General features: G+C 39.9%; 1 protein-coding gene across 1 annotated transcript in view; it reads left to right on the forward strand.

Annotated features, from left to right (window-relative positions):
- The first annotated feature begins 232 nt into the window (after positions 1-232).
- The window catches only part of yjefn3 (YjeF N-terminal domain containing 3), a 63631-nt gene continuing 50497 nt past the window's right edge, over positions 233-13366 (forward strand). The window contains exon 1 of the mRNA XM_088004884.1: positions 233-944. Within this exon, the coding sequence (XP_087861010.1) occupies positions 877-944 (68 nt within the window). The 5' untranslated portion in view covers positions 233-876. The remainder of the gene's footprint in view (positions 945-13366) is intronic.

Genomic DNA, 13366 nt, shown 5'->3' on the forward strand with positions numbered 1-13366 from the left:
GACCGCTGGAGATGGATAGGCGTGTGAACTTTGAATCCCCATTTGCTGATTTGTCGTATATTAGTGCAGCATATAGTGCAGTATTGCTCATACCATCTTTAGGGCATTTGTTTCTTTAGTTATAAGAAACAAATGCCCTTATGTCATGTCAAGAGAAAAAAACAAATTAATGTAAGTGAAGATAACCCTCTTCCTTTAACATTTATCATTCAGGGCCTCTTCAATTTTTCTACATTTTGCATCAAATGATCTTTTTTTTTTGCTTCAAAGGAGCAATCCTGAGGAGAATGTGTTTAATGTATGCACCTGTCTGGTCAAATTTTAAGTGATGCGATGACCAGTGGAGATGCTGATGACTAAACAGCCACGACCGGGAGCCAATCAGCCGTCAGAGCACCGGGGCTCCTGCTTCTTAATTGGCTGGATTTCCGTGTGAGAGCAACAGAAAGCGCAGACCTTTTTTTTTTTTTTTTCTCTCAGAGAATGAGCGGAGGGGACCCTGCAGCTGAAAAAACAAACAGAGAAGAGAGGAAAGGTTATTGAGACAAGAAGCAGAGCGCGCGTGTGTGTGTGTGTCGGTGTGAACAAGGGTGTACGTGTGTGTTTTGAAGCAGCCAGTAATTACCTTCCAGCATCTGAACCAATCAAGAGCTGTGGAGAGAGAGAGAGAGAGAGAGGGTGAGAGAGAGAGTCCATTTAGATTTCACAGTCTATTCCCAGGAAAAAGACACTCGCGCTCATACACGCACACACACACACGCAGACACACAGCCCGTCCATTCAACCAGAGTCAGGGAGAAGGAACGGAAGTGTTTTCTTTGGGGGAGCACAGCTTATCCTTTCTCCTGTTTACCGACTCGTGGTGGGTGAAGACAGATGGACAAGATGAACCACAGCTCAGCTGAGGCAGAGCCTGAAACCATAGAACCGCTGCGTTACCTCAGGTAGGCACCTTTCTATTCTATTCCATTCTATTCTATTCTATTCTATTCTATTCCCACTTTGATTTTTCACACCGTCTTGAACTGTTCCGGTTCCTTCCACGCTGAGCTACAGTTGCCCCCTTCTCACTGCTCAGATCAGTGTGGAGAATTGACGGATAGTGGCGGGAAGATGGAGACAGACAGAGACCTCAGCATCTCCTTACACACTGAGGGCTTATAGACAAGACAGAAGGTTTTATATTAACCTTCTGTCTTGGGGGATCAGCTACTGGGATCGGGTAAATAAATGATGATGGGAATGATATTTAGTCAATAACCACTGGTGAGCGATGTGACCAGTCAATTCTTATGAGGAACTTCTTCCGCCCTGCATCTTAACTTTTTTGTATTTTATTTTTTTTTTATTCCCGTCTCCTCTTCTCTCTCCCCTGAATCCACAAATTGAATTACCAATTTGATCCATGATTAAATTAGGATGTCCATGGGTTATCTGGCCTCATCTCTTCACACATCACCAACCAAGCCAAGCATCTTGTGATTCTCTGGTATTTGGGAATGAGATGGGAGGACTTACAGGAGCGAGGTCTCTTTCCTGGTTGCCTGTTGCTCTGCGCATCACGTGTCCTAAATTGTTTTTGCTGCTTCACATAGAACCAGCTGAACTTGAGAAAAAAGAAAAAATCTGTTGACAAAGATTTGTTTCTCCACGGGCTGCCGGGCTAAGAGGATGCACAAAGATGTGCATTAAGTGGCGAAGCTGCACTGATTGAGCTTTTAATGGTTGAAATTGTTTTTCTTCGAAGTCAGATTCTGGTTTTGCTGCCCTGAGGACCAGAACACAAGAAACACTGTGAGGTCTCAGACAGATTTTACAAAATTATGTTTATGTACAAAGACGTCCCTCGGCTTTACCGAATCTATTCAACTGAAAGTCTGTGAGAGAGAATACAGTTGGTGGATGTTTCAACAGACTGAAAATGGCTGGAGTTCTTAGTTTTTATGTATTTAATGAATACAGTGAATCTGATTTTTTTTTTTTTTTTTTTTTTTACTTCATCGTTTGACCCGTCCGTCACTTATCAGAGCTCCAACTCTGACCGATTTATGTTTTCACTCCTTAACCGCAGTCATTTTGGACGTGAAAGTGTGTTTTTGGGGGGACATGATGAAAAGAAAGTGAATCATGGCTCAGATTTGTAACGCAGTGGAGCTGTTCTGTTGGCGCCGTTACAGATATGCCCAAGTGTGACCAAGTATTACAGTAAGATGAAGTTGGCAGCTTGTACAGCGCAACAAGATGAACACTGAATAGCACAAAAGAATGGCTGCTAAAGAAAAATAAAAAAAAAATAAAAAGGAAAGATGACTTTAGCTGGAAAAAGACAGCAGATTTTGTGCGTAATGCAGCTCTTGAATGTTCGTCAGTGTTTCACTGTATAGCTTAAGCTGGTTTATTTTCATTATTTCTTTAGTATCTGAAATTGTTCAAGAAATTCTGGTGCGACAACATGACTATATGTGCTGTGCCTCAAATAGATGCTGGACATAAAGTCATTTCTAGTGAGTTATTAACAAGTTTGAATGCATAAATCAAATTGGACTCATGGGTTTGTCAGCTTGATTCCCACCTAAGATTTCATGATGTGTGAGGTGTCTGAAACAGACGTGCACAATCAGAGAGCATGTTAGTGAAAATTACTCCAGAGCCAATATGCCCACAGCCAAAGACTTAAAATTAAAAAAAAGAAAGAGCCCACTAGAAAATCAAAGGAAACGGTAACAAGCTAGAGAGCAGAGCGAGTCTGGCTCATTAGTTGGTTCGTTTCACTGATTAACATGAAGGTTTTCAACAGCTTTCTGTGGGCAGGTGGTTAAATTCAGAAAAGATTTTTTTTTTTCCCCACAAGCAATTTCACTTAAGTAGTTTGTTATAGATTAACTGGTTTATGATGCAGATGTTTCTGAAGAATATTTTCTCTTGCTCATTAAATCAAAAGTCCAATAACTGTGTGTGTGTGTGTGTGTGTGTGTGTGTGTGTCTTTAAAAGCTTGCAAAAAGTTCAGACAGATATTTAAAAAAGTTGTGCATGGCAGTGGCTCCTACTGCCTCAGCCTTGTTTGGTGTTACTGATTATTGCAAAAGTTTGCAAGAGGCAACAACATCACAAATAACGATAAATCAAGCTGTGTGCAAAACTACTTACTTGAACTATTTTATATTTTGTCAGTTTGGCCCACGAATTTCAGTGTTTTATTTTTATTGGCTTGGACTTGGTGAGACCAACACAGCAGGGCACGATTGTAAAGTAAAAGGAAAAGCCCTCATGGTTTTTGACATTTTCTGCGAATAAACATCTGCAAAGTCACAAGATGGGAACAAAATGTACATTTTTGACCGACATGCATGCAAACCGGACGTTCGTCAAACTACATCGACCCCTTGTTAGAACACGGTGGTGGCAGAATGACGTCTTTGGATGCTGTTCTTCAGCAGAATCTGGTCGGAGCTGACAGGAGGTGTTAATGTAGCTTAAGACTGGGCCAAACTATAACAAACGAAACAAACGAGTACATTTTGAAATTCATTAAATTTTTACTATTGTGTTGTGATCGTACGTTTGTCTTCTTAGTTACAGCCCCATTTGTTTTATCCTTGAATATTTGAAAAAAATAAAAATAAAAAAATGGCTGGATAAAAACGGATCACCCCGTGATGCTGTGGCAACATTTCACAAACGTCATTTAGAGACGGGATCAAATTTGCTCCCGTGAAGCTGACAAAACACTCTGAGTCACAGTGATTGATTCAACTTAGGAGGAAACTCCCCGTTTCTTTATTATTAGATTTATCATCAGAGCACTCTCGTGGAGCTTAATTTACGCTCCTCGTAAACATATGTAATTGCAGCCTTCACAGCGCTTGCATTATTCAAAATATGTCGGCATTAGAGAAAATGAGTCTTCGTGGAAACGAAGTCTCTGCTGGCACTCGGTTAATGGATATTATTGTGGAGGGAATACTCATTAGAAACTGCAACTGTCCTGCTCAGATTCCACGCATGTCTACGTGTGCGAAGTGCAAGTGAGGATTTAGGATGAGGCGATAACGAGACGCTGATGATTCCCCTCTGCCACCTCCGGCTGCGAGAATCCGGTGATGGCGAAAGCCGTTCCCCGGCCTGACGAGGTCACGTACAACTTGCATCTAGCGTATGTGGCCAGAGGCAAAGAGAAACCCCTTTTACGTCAACGCGTGCAATGCAGGGCGACGTCAAAATGAAGCAAAAATAAATCCACACACAAAAAAGGCCTGCCACGCATCTGTGTATTCAAATAATCAGATGGAAATGTGGAATAAAATGCTCCTCCTCCTCCTCTTCCTCCTTCCCCCGGAATCTTTCACGAGGAGCGGAGTCACTGCTGGTGATGCGATGCAGCGAGACCTGAAAATGTTGTTTCGCAGCTGGCCATGCCTCGGCCTCGTATCTGGATCCGGAGCTTGTTGCTGCAGGTAGCTTTGGAAAGTTCAAATGAGTAAATCTCAAAGGGCGCGTGCACACAGAAAGCTTCTGTGAGAGCGTTTTATTCAAGGAAAGAAAGCAGATGACTAAATATCTCAGCTCCAGAGCCTGCTCTGTTTCTCTACATTTCTTATTGAGTTTTTTCTTCTTCTTCTTCTTCTTCTTTCTGCTGCAACCGCAACATATTTTCATTGTGGAAATGGAAAAGTTTTTTTCTCTGTTTATTTGCTGCGTATTTTTAAATGACATGCTACAAAGCAAATTAATATTTAAAAAAAGAAGGGCTTTGAAATGGCTGCCTGTCTTTATTAGCCACTGCCCGGCTTTAACTTCATGCCCTTCCAACTTTTGCAAAGATTAATTTCGGCCTCATTGTCACTCCTTCTGCTCATCTGCCTCCTCTCAGCTTCCTGCCACCAATTCTCAGGTTGGCAGCTCCATTTGCTTGTGTGGCAGCCTCTGCATTTATTTATAGTCCAAATGTAATGACTGGGGCATGGAGGTGGAGAGCCGAGGACAGTTATGATTTGCAACCGGTACGATGTTTGCCCATCATTTTCCCCCTGTTTGATTAAAATCAGGTTAGCTGTAGAGAACTATATTTATCTCAATTTGTCCCGTTAAAAAAAAAAAAAAAAACTGGATGGGAATATGCAGAGGGCAAGGTGAGCTTCAGTGTTTTTTTATTTGTTTTTTTTGTTAATGAAAAATTCGATCTCGATAAGCAACAGTTATTTTTTGTACTTTAGACTACACACCTATATGTCTTAAACAACAGAAATATCCCTGAATGATGTTATGAATTAGTTAGAAACTAAAACGGTTGAAACAAGAAACGTATAAATATGCTACAATTAGTATCTGAGCCCAACTCGTCTCAGATGGCCTATTTTTTTTTTAAGTGTTTTTTGTTATAGTCCTGTCACACTATTGCACATCTGCCTTGTGTTTTTAATAATGTCTGAATATACGCGGCTTTAATTCATTGCTACTCCAGCATAGTCTTCATGTGCATCTGATACTGAGCTGTACATAATTTCATCTCAGAGATGTTAAATATGCTGTGCATATGATAAATGTACTTGAATAACATGCAGTAGTCGCAGCACTCACCCCGGAATAACATTAGTTTTCTCGGCATGGTGAACTCTTGAAGCTACTTCCCCTGATTGCGCCGTGACCCGTTTTGAGAAACTTTCAGCTTAATTTCACTCAGCATTGAACTTTAAACACACACAACCTCCCTCCTACAGCAGCAGAGACTGTGCATGTCACTCGCGTTCACGAGATTTGCACAATCTCATGAATAGATTGTACAAAATAGGCTTGCGTCATAAGTCAGAGACTCGGATGTTTCACAAAACGTGTTTTATTTCTTCGAGTTTAAAACAAGTTTTCAGATAGATGTTCTAGAGCGCGTCAGATCCTGAACTGTCTGTTAACCCAAATATTCAGTTTTTAATAGCAGCGATATATAAACCTCTCGTCATCGCAAAGCATTGCAGATTTCAAAATGAGGACAGAACCAGAGAACTAGGCCACACGATTGGTAAGGTCACCTTACTAACCCAGTAAACAAGAGCGGCAATAATAATAATAAAAAAAAAAAGTTGGTCATGAATTTAAATTAAAAATAAAACCCAGATATTGATTTTCAATAAATAAAACAAAGTCATTTGGATTCCTTTCCTTTCCATTCCAACCGAATTAAAGTATTCAAGAGGTTATGGTCTTTTTACACATTTCTAAGATACTATATTACTCTATAAAGACAAACACTGTTTGGGAAAAATATGTAACAACTAAAAGGATTTTGCCCCAGCCAATTTAATATAGATATATATGATTCTGTCACATTTTAATGCTCTATCTGAAAAACAAAAACAAATCCTATGGGATTTGTGATATAATTGTAACAGATGGGCTGGAAATATGAAAACTACAGAAGCTTTATGGCTGCTCCTGAGTGCCTAACGTCAATATTCTTATCTGCTTCTCTACAGCATGCATTAGTCAGACAGCTTAGACATGCAGTGTGGCAATACACACAGTGTTGTGTACGTATATACTTCACGAAAAGTGTGAAAGGTGTCCCCGTTACACAGACTAAAACTGATTTGAAAGCTCTGACCTAACTGAACATTCTGTTATTCATTTATTTTATTTTATTTTTTTCAAATTGCGTAACGTTTGTGGATAAAAGGTAATAGATGTAGGTCGATACCGTTCTCTGTAATGTATTTCGTCAACGCGTCATCTCACTATAGCGGCATATTTGGCTCGATTTGGAGCATTTCGTGCTCGTCCTCTGATATTCTCTTTACTCGTGTTGCTTCTTTTCGGAGCCGATACTCCAGCAAAGCTCCTTTCGCTCAAAGGATGTTGTTTTTGAAATCAGAAGGTAGAAAAGGTCACTGCTAGATACATGTTCCGTCCCTATAAAATCCAAATCTTTGAAACATGAGCATCATCTGAACAACAACAACAACAACAAAAAAAAACTACCAGTCGCATTTATTCAATATAAATCAACATGTAAATTTGATAAGTCATATTGGGTTATTGTGGCATTATTCAGGTCACGGTAAAAGTGATGCGCTTGTCTGGTGATCAAATTATATATGATGTGAGGTTAAATGCGTTGCAAGGCAATCGGTGACGCACGTCTTCCTCCTGCGACATTCAGACATAAGACAGACATATGATAGAGTGAGAAAAATGGTGATTGCTCAAAAGTTGCTTTTTAAGCAATCACCATAGAATGGAACAATGTGTCTGGAAGATACATGCCATGCCGCCCCACTCAGCGCCCTTAGATGCAATTAAAGAACAGTGTAATTGTTTTATATGAACAGGGAAACTCTTAGTCTAAAATTTGTGATAATTTTGACTTAATTCTTTTGCTTCTAGTGATGACGTGTTTAATTGTTATTATTTTGATGCTGAGAAATCGATTCGACGTATATTTCTAAAAATGTATGGAAAAAACAAAACAAAAAACAGTCCGGTCATTTGAAACGAGGCCTAAACACATCATTCAAAATTAGTCTCAATGTTAAGTAGAGAATGCTTCTCCAACATTTGATTTATTGTTACTATTGGACCTAAAACAGAGGTTTCCTCAATAATTCATAGTTAGCATTATAGTAGAAATTAAACATATGTAAGCACAGTATTTACAGTTAGCCAACATGCTAACATTCTAGTTTATTGCACTAATCGTTGCATATTGGTGATAACTGCATGCCGCCTAACTTAAGGTCAATGAATAATCTTTTTCTCTACTGGAAGGGAATGCAATTAACTTTAAAGAACACGATTAACAAAAAAAATGTTTGTGACAATTGACCCATGTCAAGTGGTAATTTGAACATTACAAGTTTTTTTTTTTTAATTCATGGTTGTCTTGCAACAACAACAACAAAAAACATTCTGGTTTTGAATCTTGGCTGGGTCAATTGTTCAGACAGTGTGCAGGTTCTCCCTGTGTATACATCGATTTTCTGCAGGCATCCCGGCTTCCTAATTGCTCTTAGGATAGTTGAATAGCTGTTTGCCCAGTACGTCTCCTTGACAGACTGGTGCCCTGTTCAGACTGCTCCCACCTCTCGTCCATTAACTGCTGTAAATATTAAAGCCACATGCTCCACTGCAATCCTGCAGGAGTCGAGCAGATATCATTTTCTTTAAAACCTGCACATCATGGTAGAAGTTGAATAGAGTGTTGAGGACTGTCTATATGCAAATGAAAAACTACAGGCAAAGAGATTTCGCTAGGTTGTTGTTTAGATCTGATACATTTATGGTTGTGTGTGACTTAACAAGAACCAACCAATTTTTAAAAAGTATTAATCTACTAGATAAAAGCTCCTACTTGCAAAAGTGGGCCCTTGGTCTTGCTCACTTGCAAACCACAGCCGTTTGACGGAGTCCTTTCAAAATCATGCAAAGAGCAACTTACTTAAGGACAGCAGGTGCCACAAAGAAGATTGTTTCTAAAAGTTGGACTTGGCAGCTAGTTGACTCAAACGCGTCCATTTGGCAAGAGAGAACAACCAACCAATTCCAAGCTGCCAGCAAAGAAGGACATAAAAGAAAATGCAAAGAGGCAGCAACAGCTTTTTCATGTTAATTAATTTACACAATGCACCTCTCCTGAGGTTGAGGTCTGTTTTAGTGGAGGTTTGATAGAATTTGTGTTCATTTGCCAGAACGTCACAAAGGCCCAAAACAGAACAAATCCAGGTTCAAATTGGTCTCCAGGCAGCAGCCTTTGTTAACGAGGCACCCAGGGGAACCGTTCGAAAGAGGCTGAGTGGGACGCTGTGGATCACTTAGGAGGATTTCAGTGGGTATTGGGTACAGAAAGCAATATATTCTCAAATGAAACATTTCTCCTATAAAACACACACACAGTGACAGATTTATAAAAAAAAACAGAGGAAAATAAAAGCCATCATCCCTCATCAGTTTCTGCTCGTAGGAGAAGAAAAAAAAAACAGAGGAAAGGTCAGACATAGCAGGCAGAAATGATGGAATGACTTGTTTACATTCAGGTCAGGTTTGCTCTGACAAACCAAATATAATAAATTGTCCTTTGGCTGCAGTCGACTATGGTTTGCGGAGACTGCTAATATTTCCATCTTTGCGACAGGAATAGTAAATTTATACAGCCTGGTTGTTTCCTGTTTCCACAGAGTGTTGTGCAGAAGTTCAGGTGCAAAGATGTGTATTATATACATGCTCATTTAATTAATTTGAACAAGAATAATTTAGTGCAGATGTTTGAATTTATTGTGATTTTTTTTTTTTAAATCTGCATGGTCAAAACTAAATATGCTTGCTCATATATACATATCCCTGTGCATTAAGGCTGGGTTAAAATCCCCTTAAAACGTTGCAGAGAAACCATGTGCTGTTTCAAGTCTTCGATAAGGTTAATGTATAACCTAGCTGGATAAAAGACCGCTGTTTGAGTTTACTTAAATTAATTGGTTCCCTGTCACAGACCTGAAGTTTTAAGCTTGAGGTCAATACTTTTTGCTTGCTGCTACCAGTTTTAATGTGAGTTTGGGGTCTTTGTCTTACTAAAAACCTCAGTTGTGTCCAAGTCTTAAAATCTGACTCAAACTGTCGCACTATGATTCAAGAAGAACCGCTTGGACACAAGCTGATGAGTCAGTGTTTACAACGAAGTAAGTTTCACATTACCACGGGCTGCGAGAGTGTTAGATAAATAATAAGCCACTGCTCCAAAACCTAAACTATTCTGGGTTACTGGCAAGAAAAATCATAGAAAGAATCAAGATAAGGGTTTAAAACTGCACCAGTTTTCAGTATAACTGTTCAGTACAGCGGTCGTGCAGTTGAAAGAAATTGGAGCATCCAACAGCAAAGTGATCCCATCGACACATCTGAGCTGGTTTTGGAAAAGATAAAAGCTTCAGCCTCGACTATATAAAAAGTATTATGGCCTACGCTTCAAAGCTGAGCCCACCAGCTTGAATTAACTCCATCAGTTCTGAAATAAAGATCAGACAAATATCCAAATATTCAGTATGAATAATATCAGAACATTAAATTTGAACACGTGAGCATTACTTTGACACTGTTAAAGAAACCCTTCAACAAAGTCAAACTTATGATCCAAATTCTTAAGTTAATCAAAAATATATGTTTTTTCATTGTTCCATCCAAAACCTCCGCAGATAAATACGCCATTCATCCTCATGATGAGCGTATGTAAACATTTCACTAGCAGTGCACAAAATTTAACCTCTTTAACTCAGTCGTTCTCGTTTCTACATCTGATTTAGTTTGTCGACCTGTCCGTCTGTTCCTGTGTCTGTCTAGAATGGCAGACACGGTGGACTCGCTAATGAGTTTCCTTCCTCCTACTAGTAATAGTTCTGACCCAGATAGTTAGACAGATTGGAGCTGTGAGCGAGTGTGGATGCTACAGGGAAATTTTAATGGTTAGCTTCGGCTCACTCTCCTTCCTAAACAAGAGACAGCTCTGCGCCTCTCTGCTCTCCCCATCTCTTGCTGTCAAACTCTGGGGCAAACTCAGAGACAAGTGGACGTGGCTTTGTTTTTTTTTATCATTATTTATTCCACCGATGCTGCCATAATTGAGCATTAAACCTTTATTGAGAAATGAAAGGTGGCACACTTGAGTCACGAGGAGTTGTGGATACTCATGAACATGTTTCTCGTAAGTCTGCGAGTAAGTGTTTTTGCTTGCAAGATTGATTTGACCGGATTTTAAAGTCTCTCTTGTGGCAGATAAGAGCAACTGTAGCATCTGAAAGGAAACTCTCAGCTCGGCTCCCCCACCTCCGTCACCTCACTGCTAAATTCTTGCCAAGTATTCGCACCTACAGTACACATAGAAGTGCTGGAAGAAAACGCCAGCGATGGATTTCTGGAAAGCAAATAAAAGTGAGGTAAATCTTAGTACATTTTCAGTTTGCTTTTGCGTTTGCCAAGAATATATTAAGACAAAATCACTGTGAAGATTATGTCAAAGTCTGCTAAGGAAGTGACAGACATGATAGAGTGAAAACGAATGCTTATGAAGGGTAGACTGCATTTTTTTTGGAAGAGAAATAGACATTTCTCTGCTGTGATACTGTTCCGTTTCAACAAGAGTTGTCACAAAACTCCCAGGCTCGCTCTTTGCTGTCTAAACACTTTGTAGGCAGTCTAATCAACACATCCTCTTTGGTACGTGTTCCTATACCGGGTAATGTGATAATCTTGGTAATCATCAGAGATTTGCGCTGTATAATTGAGTTTACCTGCTGCTGCCTGTGTGCATGCATTGGGATCAATACTAAAAAACTACAAGACCAGGAAAAGCACTGAAACGTACCATCCTTATATATATGTGTAAGCCATTGTGAATGTCAAAGTGGACCCCCACGGACTCACTGTAATTCTGCCACCGCTTCCAGAAATTTGCTTCAATTTCCTGTAAAGCCTTGGCAATATGACATCTTTAAACTGCTGGTAAGGCATCTATTAATAAGAGTCCAGAGATTGGACTTTAGGGTTCTGCGTGGGACCCCTTACTACAGGTTTGCCACGTCTGCATTAGGTGGTGTTCTTTTTCAGACGACAGGTTAACCATCGAACTGAAGCTGCTTGGCCAGGGGAGCTTCAGCATGTCCCTCCCTCTCCACCAGACTGCGTGGAAAGCAAGCATGCACATGGCTAACAGCTGTTCTTCAAGGTAACGCTGTCTGGGCGTCACCACACCCGCGTTTAGTGCCTTCTCATTTCTTCTTCACCCAATTTCCCCCGTCCTATTTGGTCCTCTTCAGTTCCATGACCACATGCATGTTTCCCTAGCAACACAATACCCTCCCCACGGTAACCGTGCATTGTACATTTTCCCTGGCAACGCTTTCTTGCTGCCTGTTTGTTTTTCTCACCTGAACAAGGCAGATCCTTCCAGTACTGATCAGATTGAAAAGCCACAATGCCCAACTCATCATTATTACTCCATGTTTGTTATGTAATGCGTATTTCCTGCTATTCTTCAATACAGGAGATTATATTATATTATCTGTCCATGACTGCAAGACAAGCTGTGGGAAGCTGCCATAGATAAGTTGTTAGAAAAGATGCTGGGGATGTAACCAGGGTTAATAGGGAAAACTCCGGGTCAGTTACCACAGTAACAGATGAACCCACAGTTCTCTCGTGGCGGGAGGTTAAAAAAAGATGTTCTCCTTATCTCCTGTCTCCTGAAGAGCCTGAGGGAGCTGACACACACGAGAGGCCCTTGTCTTAATTACACAGAAGGTGAAATTATCCTTTTTCCTTTTCTTAGTTTTAAGGAACCTTATAAAAGCACTCTCATTGAACGTTTTCACATTCTGCTGCATTTCAACCACAAACTGAAAGCATTTTTTTGTGTTTTACCTCATAGAAAAATGCACAAAGGTACAGTAAAAATAAAAGTTATGCATGTTTTTGATTTAAACAAATGGCACATCATTGGATTCTTGCAGGACGTGTTGACACGCTATGGAGAGAGTTCAAATATAATGTGAGGTCTGCTGAATCAGGGACAAAACCAGCTGGATACTGGATCCCAGAGGACCAGAACTGACCATCTTTGGTTTAAACCATCAATTCACAGCTGATGTATTCAAGGCAACCTACTTGCGCGGACATCAAGTGAGCCACTTAACTCCGTCCCTCCCCCTTCTCTGCAGCTTCTGCCTTTTGAAACTGGGAGTACTTAACCCCCTTGAAGCACATTATCACCTCGTGAGGGAGCACACAGTTCAATACTCTGTGAGCTTATACAACCCCACACAGTGGACCAAACTGTAATGCACAACGAGAAATACTAGACTTGCAATTGTATTAAATACGGAAGTCGAGATCATAACGGGTGTTACTTAAGCCTTATGATGCAAGTTACGATTCTAAATCCAGAGATAACACATCTAGAATACACCTCTACTTTTAATGATTGTTAGAAAACTGATGATTATATTGCCAGAAATAATCTATGCTGTTTTGAACACACAGTTCAGTTTGAGATTGCCAGTACAGAAAGTATACTTTTCCGACAATTTTGTGTGTTTACACACAAAATTAAAGAATTTGACAGTCTTTAACATCAACATATGCAATGCATACTCTTTCTCTATACTGATGAATATAAACTCAACTCTAAATGGTTGAACAGGCTCCAACGGGAGGACAAGCCAACCCATATTTTGAATACATTTAGCTACTGACTACTTGAACGTTTATAGGCATCGATTTGGGTTGATTAACTCTGTGCCTAACATGATCAGGTGGTTGTTAAAATATACATGGAGAAAAATAAATCAAGATGATAAAATCAAGATAATTGCAATATGTTCAAAGCTAATCTGG

The sequence above is a fragment of the Poecilia mexicana genome, unplaced genomic scaffold (genome assembly GCF_051168715.1).
Source record: "Poecilia mexicana isolate PSO_F unplaced genomic scaffold, ASM5116871v1 scaffold_4, whole genome shotgun sequence".
Taxonomy (NCBI): Eukaryota; Metazoa; Chordata; class Actinopteri; order Cyprinodontiformes; family Poeciliidae; genus Poecilia; species Poecilia mexicana.